Consider the following 7,956-nt stretch of genomic DNA (forward strand, 5'->3'; position numbering starts at 1 on the left):
CTCTCCTCTGAAATAGTGACACACATTAGCGCTCTAAATATCCCCACATCAGAAGAAGTAGTTGTTTTTTATAGATGATCGTAAATACTCTGCAATAGTTTCTAGACTTTAAGTACATTATAATTAATATCATAGGTAATTTAACTTTTTGCATTAGCGTGCCAAACATAATTATCCTGTCAAGTTAAATCGCCTACGAAGACAATGTGGACAGCTTTATTTACTTATCAAGGTAAATAAGGTGTTACTATGACAGGTCAGGCACATACCTACTCTGGGCATATCATGAGAGCAAACCTAAGGCTTTAAACCTAAGGATTTTAGATTCAATTTCAGGCGGGAGCCCTCAATGCTCCTCATTTGTTCGGCCAAGTAGTTAATGCCGTTTGCGGCAAATCCACAAAAGTCATGTAAAAAAAAGATAGTTTTAGATGGTCGTGATGGATGGTGGATAAATGACAGGAAAACTTTTTACAAATAATGTTTATTTGACTTAAAATATTCTAAAATCCTAATTAATTTAATATCCGTGCGTTTGGTAGCCTCCTTGGTGTCCGTGTCCATGTCCGTGGCCGCCGCCGAAGCCGCTGTCCTGGCCAAAACCGCCTTGGCTTCCGTGACCGCCACCATAACCACCTTGGCTTCCGTGACCCCCGCCGAATCCGCTGTCGCTTCCATGACCATGTCCACCGCCAAATCCGCCTTGACTGCCTTGGTTACCGAATCCGCCTTGGCTTCCATGGCCACCGCCAAAACCGCCTTGGCTTCCGTGACCCCCGCCGAATCCGCCTTGGCTTCCGTGACCCCCGCCGAATCCGCCTTGGCTTCCGTGACCCCCGCCGAATCCGCTATCGCTTCCATGACCGTGTCCGCCGCCAAAATCTCCTTGGCTACCATGGCTTCCATGGCCTCCTCCAAATCCATCTTGGCTTCCGCCGCCGTAGCCGTAAGGATAGGCTGTAAGATAATTATAGTTTGTTATTTTTTTTTGCGAAATAAAAGAAGTAAACTTTGGCAATAGATTTTCAATGGTCCGGAGACTTAAATTCCTATAGCGGTGCGTAGAGCCACGACAGGACTTTTTTAGTGTGCGTTGGCGTGAATTGGCGTGTATTGGTGGTTGTAATAAAAGGCTACCAGACAAACCTTATCGGTTTCTACGACAGTAGAACGGAATAATTCGAAGCGCTTTCAAATTAGCCGTTGCATTTTGCCGTACAAATTATGTCGCGCGTCTGCAGCAACCCCAACTGGGCACCCTCAGGCCTGTTGTCTTAAACGTTGTACCGGATGAGAGCCTTCAGCGCTCCCCATTTGTCCGGCCAAGTAGTTAATGCCATCTGAGGCAAATCTACAATAAGTCACGTCAAAAAAAATCTGCAGCAACGCGGAAAATTTGTAAGTAATTTTGAATTTTAGTAACTAAAAAAGCAAAAAAAAATATTAGGAAAGAGTTAATGTTACTTTGACTTACCGTGACAAGCCACAGACAGTGCCAAGACCAAACAAGCGATCTAAAACAAAAAAATAAACATGATTTTTGTTCTTATTCACCCGTGTTTAGACAAACTCACACAGAAAAAAATAAATTAAAAAAAAGACAGCCGTCAGATACATAAGATCGAAAGAATTTAGGAGAAGGACCCGGTGGTGTAATGGTTAACACGCTCGTCCCGGCTTGACAAGAGCTGCGGGTTCAAGTCCCGTCTGAGTAATTTTATTTGCGATTCAATTTTCTCTTTGAAAAAATAAACATTACTGTAAAGTATTCATATGTATACACTAAAAAGGACTTCCATAAAACATGAAAATAAATAGCTTTCGGTGGGGGTATGGAGTACCACCAAGCGGCGAAAGACTTATGAAAACTTAAACATTTTTTAAGAAATTGTCTTATTTTTTTAAAACATTGCCGTGTCAGACTGAAAGGTGAAAAAAGCTGGTACCTAATTGTAACAAAATAAAGAATATAATATGAATATGTATATTTAGAGCTAAAATGCTCGACATGGACACGGACACCAAGGAGGCTACCAAACGCACGGATATTAAATTAATTAGGATTTTAGAATATACCTACATACATAAAATCATGCCAGTAATCCCCAATGGGGTAGGCAGACAATCTTGATACGAAACACAATGATAACATGATGATGGACATGATATTATGGATGTAACTGTATGGTGGCTTTTGATTAGACCATCGCTCACAATTATAATAATGGTCCATCACGTTAGAAACCACACAGTCTAACTATCTGTCGGTTTTTACGACATGCTAGAGAAGATAAGAATTCAAAAATGATGAACTTACTTTGAATGCCATTTTGATCGTGTTTTCAGCAAGAAACTTCGGAGGAATATGTCTCAGATGTGGAATATATCGTTTATATACTATTCGTTATCAATCCATTAATCGAGTGACCTCATGCGCATGTTTACAAACTATTTACAAAATACTACCTATACCTAAACATTGTGTTTTTGAGATGAGCATCCGAGTATAGTCGGCGGCATTAAGTTTGGTTAAGCTTTTTTTTTGTCGTGGTATATTCTTTTTTTGAACTTTGATGGGTTTGCTATTGGCCCCTGGCTTGCCCGAAGGCATCATCAATCTGTTCACTTTGGCGTTGAAAGCACCCTGGTTATATGCATTCGGAAATGCAGAATTCGGCAGAGAATTCCACTCCTCAGTGCGCATAATGAAGGACGATGCGAAGCGCTTTGTGCGAATTGTGGAGTTGCCTTAGCTGAAATTTACTACTTGGCCGGACAAATGAGAAGCGCTGAAGGCCCAGCTGAGGAGGGCGTCGTCGTCAGTGAGAATAGGGTAGTTAGGTAACTGTTATTTTTCTTCTCATCTATCTACTTACATGAACAGGCTAAATATTATTATAAAATCCATTTTTCAATATCTCATCTAACGCCGGAGATATTAATAATAGATAAAAGTCAGTGGAGGGGAAATGCTCTGTCCCGTTTTAGCAAAACGACGTTTGTATGTAGCTGATTGTAACTTGTATCTCATTAGGAACATGTGACGTCATGTATACCTATTGCCATTTCTTTCTTTCTTGATATCAATTGTCTTTGGTCCAAATCATCTCCCTCATTCAGCGCTTATCGCTATCGATCCACTAGGGTCGATTAGTTCTTTTAAATATTTTTCCTCTCAGACGACGCCCTGAGCCGAGGTTCGCGCCCAACTGGGCACCCGCAGGCCTGTTGTCTTGAACGTTGTACCGGGTGAGAGCCTTCAGCGCTCCCCATTTGTCCGGCCAAGTAGTTAATGCCATCTGCGGCAAATCTACAATAAGTCACGTCAAAAAAAAAGTTCTCTTTGACAGTCTTCCCTGGTGTTGGTTGTGAGGTTAATATCCAACAACAACAACAAAAAAAAGGTCCAAATCAAATTTGCATTTTGTCTAGTATTTTTAAATTTAAATTATTTATTAAATGAGTGCATGAAGTCTTTGATGAGAGTGGAAGAAGCAAAAGTTGTCTGTGAAGATTGTAGTAAGTGGAACTCTTTGGTCTCTGCCTAAACTACTTTTTTAATGTGACATGGCCGGAAAACAGGCAGGCATAAGTCCGCTGGCTTATACGTATTTTAATTATAATTTGCTCTAGTTTATCACGCTCATATCACTTATCGTGTCATAGTTCAAGAGGTCTTTTTAGTCAATTTTATTAGATGAATAGTTAACTCACGTCACCGGAACATTTTGCTGTTCGCAATTAGTTATTATTTCATTTAGATATGGGTGTCGATTCCAGTAATCTAATTTTATTTTAAGTTAAGTATACCTGTATTTTTTTAATTCACCGAAAAGGGACGAGTAATCGACAGGCATAAAATTTATGGAACACACGTAAATTTTTGGCAGAAATTTAAAATCCTTTCCAAAATTTTAAATTGGCCAATAACCTGTCAGAATTAAGATGACGACAGCACGCGTCAAACGGGCATATAAGCGAGATGCCTATTTTATTCCCTCGGGTTATTCATTCTAATACTCATTCATTTTAAAATTAACAAATGTAAATCATTCGTTCCCTTCCTTTCAGGCGGATAAGAAAATGACGGGTATAACTTAAAATAAAATTAGGAGGTGTCTGCAGGAATTGGGGCGAAAATACTAGTTCAGTGTCTAGTTACATCATCAGTTCCACGTGTTGAAGTTGTGGCAAAAGTTAATCTGTACTTATTAATATATTTTTTTGCTGAACTGTGCTCTCTCATTAATATACTTACTATTTTACTGAACCTAGTAATATAAGGGTAGGTACGTAACATAAAATCACGTTCACAATCGCTAATGGGGTAAGCAGAGCCACGTGTAATCAGAAGTTAGAAGACTTAGTGGTTGGATATTGTTTTATAGACGAATTGCGGCTCTGTTCACCCCGACAGTCATATGAGCGTCGCTTTATTTTCGACGTGACTTAATGTAGATTTGCCGCAAAAGGCGAACGTGACTTTATTATATTGTATGAAAGTAGGAACCTAATTTTCATTCAAGATCTGTTTTTGCATCAACTGCGAAATAGCAAAACTGAGCAGTAGAATATTCCGTAGACTGTATCTAATTATTTAAGTGACTATTAGGTTGATTAGAATATGTTTTATTGGCAGTCATTCCAAATAATTTGCGTTTTGGTTTAACAACCGCGAATGTTTTGTGTTGGTCCTGTTTTGTTGTTGCTTAGTGTATCGAGCTTTTAGAACTTTTAGGCGCGTCGTTCACTCGACAGTCGCACGCGCGTATTCGAGGCGTTGCAGATCGAAACGTAACGAAATCACAAAATTGCGGCGAGCCCCCATGCTTCGATTTCGTTGGGACGCCGCCTCGATACCAATGAGCTTTTTTATAGTTGATATATACCGCATATGGCATTAACTACTTGACCGGACAAATGGGGAGTGCTGAGGGCTTTTACCCGGTGTTTATTAGTAGGTAAGCCGACAGAAAATCCACTTGATATCAACTCAGAATAAAATTATAGTCTGAATCATCCCCCTCGGTATTCGTTACGATATCACTAACACCCTGCATGGGTTTGTCTATACTTATTTTTAATTTGGTTTTGGAAGATTCCTGTTAATTATAAACGTTATATATACAAGCCAGTTTTGATACAAGATTGCGGTTGGTCATTGACTGCTTTAAATTATTTATTATTACTTATAAAATATACGCAGGTTGCTCGTTGATTTAAGACTAAACAAGTTTGTCAACTTTTGAACGTTTTTCAGCACGTTAACGTTAAGCGAGTGGAGCGTTTTTTTTTTATGTAACTTATTGTAGATTTGCCGCAGATGGCATTAACTACTTGGCCGGACAAATGGGGAGAGCTGAAGGCTCTCACCCGGTACAATGTTTAAGACAACAGCCTGGGGCTGCCCAGTTGGGCGCGAACCTCGGCTCAATAGCGTCGTCTGAGAGGAAAAATATTTGAAAGAATTAATCGACCCTAGAGGGTCGATAAGCGCTGAATGAGGGAAATCGTCGACCACGGAGACACTACTGATTTCTATTTATATAGCGTGACAGGTCTGTTTGACATATGACAGATCCGATTTTTTTTACAGAAGCTTCTGTCTGCCTAATATTCTATCCTGCGAAGGGAAAACCATCCTAATACAGGTTAGGTTAGCACTTTTCGGGTATGTTTGACATCGGCTTGGGTTTTCTCACGATGTTTTCCTTCACCGCTGAGCGCGTGATAATTGTTTATGATCCGATGATGAAAACGAACCCAAAAAATCGGGGATTCGCACATGACACCTCACAGTCAGAGTCAAACTGGGCTACCACGGTTCGTCAATGCAAAAGGTATAACAACATAACATAACATAAATAAGCTCACGACTATATCTCATTTGGGGTTGGTACATCCATCGCAAGATCACCGAGCTGATAGACTAACGTGATTTGGGTTGCCAGATTTAAAATATAAAGGACGGATAAGGCCGGACAATTTGCCCTAAACGCCAGACATTGTTTTACAGCTGGGCTGATGAAGAAAAGTAAGTGTAGTCACATGCAGATCGCTCCCCGCTCGCCTGTGCCCTCTCGGGTCTATGCCCGGCCCGTCGTCGTAGGTATCGCAAATCTAACAAAAAGGACAAGCCTAACATGTACATATTTGGCCGGATACGACAGCAAAACGCCAAACATGTCCAGTTAAAGCCGGACATCTACCAATTCTAAACGAGATAGGAGGTGAGCAGTGTCGCGGTCTATTAAAAAAAACACCTATATACTCGTATAATTAATTATTAGTTAAGTAGGTACATACATACATACATAAACTCATGCCAGTATACCCCAATGGGGTGGGCAGAGCCACAAGTAATCAAAGACAACTTGCAGCCACTGTTGATACGATGTCGTAAGCTGGATATGATGAACCTTATGGTGATAAGGGATCAGCTTATCGCCCATAACATTAGTCCATCATGTTAGAGCACACAATCTCTCTGTCAGTTTTTACGACATACCCGGGAAGACAAGCAGCTGAACGCGTTCTATGTTTTTTATTTGCTCCCAGAACAGCATAGAAGTAGTAGTTAAGTAGGTTAGTTAAGTAGGTATATAATATACATAATAGTTTAAATAACATGAAAATTATCCTTATTATTGGTAAGATCTGTAAATATACGCGTTATTCCAGTAGTTCTCAGAAATTTGAGAATGGATGTGTTGTTATACCATGAGTACAGGCAAACATTCAGTTGGGTGATAAGGGGACACAATTGGCACATATTAGGTATGACCGGGTTTGCTGTTGTTTATGTATAATATGGAAATCATAATATATAGGTATTGTATATAGTCTTCTGTCGTGTGGGTTGTGAGGTGGAGTACCAACCTCATCAACTCTGGTGTCAGGATTACTATTGAGCCGCCAAAGGCACCTGATGCTCATGTAACGACTACTTACTTACAACAAGTAAGTAATAAACGGGATCAACGGTTTACCGTGCCTTCCGAAGCACTGCTCATCTTACTTTCGGACAATCAGGTTATCAGCCTGTAATGTCCTAATCAAACTAGGGACCACCAAGTAATTTTTGTGATATGTCCCCACCGGGAATCGAAGCCAGGACCTCCGGATCGTGAGCCGAATACTCAACCACTGGACCGCGGAGGTCGTTTGTATGTAGTGGAGGTGAAACTTGAACACTGGTACTGAAAGACAGAGAGAGAGAGAGACTCGCCTTTGAAATATATGTTGTTGGAGGAGGATGGAAAGAATAAGTTGGACTGAAAGGGTTACTAATAAAGAAGTGCTAGTAAGAGTAAAAGAAAGGAGACAAATATTGAGAGTTATTGAGGTAAAATGATAGGACACTTAATAAGACATGACGAATTTATTAAAAACATCACAGAAGGGAAGATAGAAGGTTTAAATTTAGTTTCAATTCAAGTAAAAAAATCTGAATTCTTCATCATCACCAATTTAAGAGCCACGCTCTTGTCGGTGTAGCATTCTCCTAACTCTCCATGCTACTTTTTTAGGGGAAAATAGGGCAGTGGTTTCCCTCTTGCCTTCCACCCCGCAGTACTCTATCTGACGCAAGTGGGATGGCGCCCAGAGTAGTCTTATTTCAAAGCCGTACTAGGACTCCTGTCCTCTGAATACTTACCCAGAATTAAAATAACTGAATACGAGGTTTTATAGAAGAGAATAATATCAGAATGCGATTTTTGTTTTTATAGCAGTTACCTTTGCTTAAGAAAATTCACAAACCTACCGGGATCTCCTCCTGTTCATGCGAAATTCTTACCCGGAGGAAGACCTGGTGAAATTTGACAAGAGCTCGCAGGATTTTTTTTCGATGTAATTTTCTCTTTATTAGAATGCGATTTCCAAAAAGGCATTTACGGGTTTTTCGCTGTAACATTAATATCGATAAAGTAGTAAATGCCATACCTACAAATAAGT

At 40.1% G+C, this 7,956-nt stretch overlaps 1 protein-coding gene across 1 annotated transcript; it reads right to left on the bottom strand.

The window, feature by feature from the left end:
• Window positions 1-465: 465 nt before the first annotated feature.
• On the bottom strand, window positions 466-2,432 carry LOC126374239 (uncharacterized). The gene is made up of 3 exons (XM_050020749.1): window positions 2,318-2,432; window positions 1,475-1,514; window positions 466-957 (listed from the first exon to the last, which is right to left on the bottom strand). The coding sequence occupies exon 3, from the start codon at window positions 922-924 to the stop codon at window positions 472-474; it is 453 nt and encodes a 150-aa protein (XP_049876706.1). The 5' UTR covers window positions 925-957; window positions 1,475-1,514; window positions 2,318-2,432; the 3' UTR covers window positions 466-471.
• Between the last annotated feature and the right edge of the window lie 5,524 nt (window positions 2,433-7,956).

Source organism: Pectinophora gossypiella, chromosome 17, assembly GCF_024362695.1.
Source record: "Pectinophora gossypiella chromosome 17, ilPecGoss1.1, whole genome shotgun sequence".
Classification (NCBI taxonomy): domain Eukaryota; kingdom Metazoa; phylum Arthropoda; class Insecta; order Lepidoptera; family Gelechiidae; genus Pectinophora; species Pectinophora gossypiella.

Coding starts and splice junctions, on each gene's coding strand:
- LOC126374239 (XM_050020749.1), bottom strand. CDS start 924: ATGGATTTGGAGGAGGCCATGGAAGCCATGGTAGCCAAGGAGATTTTG.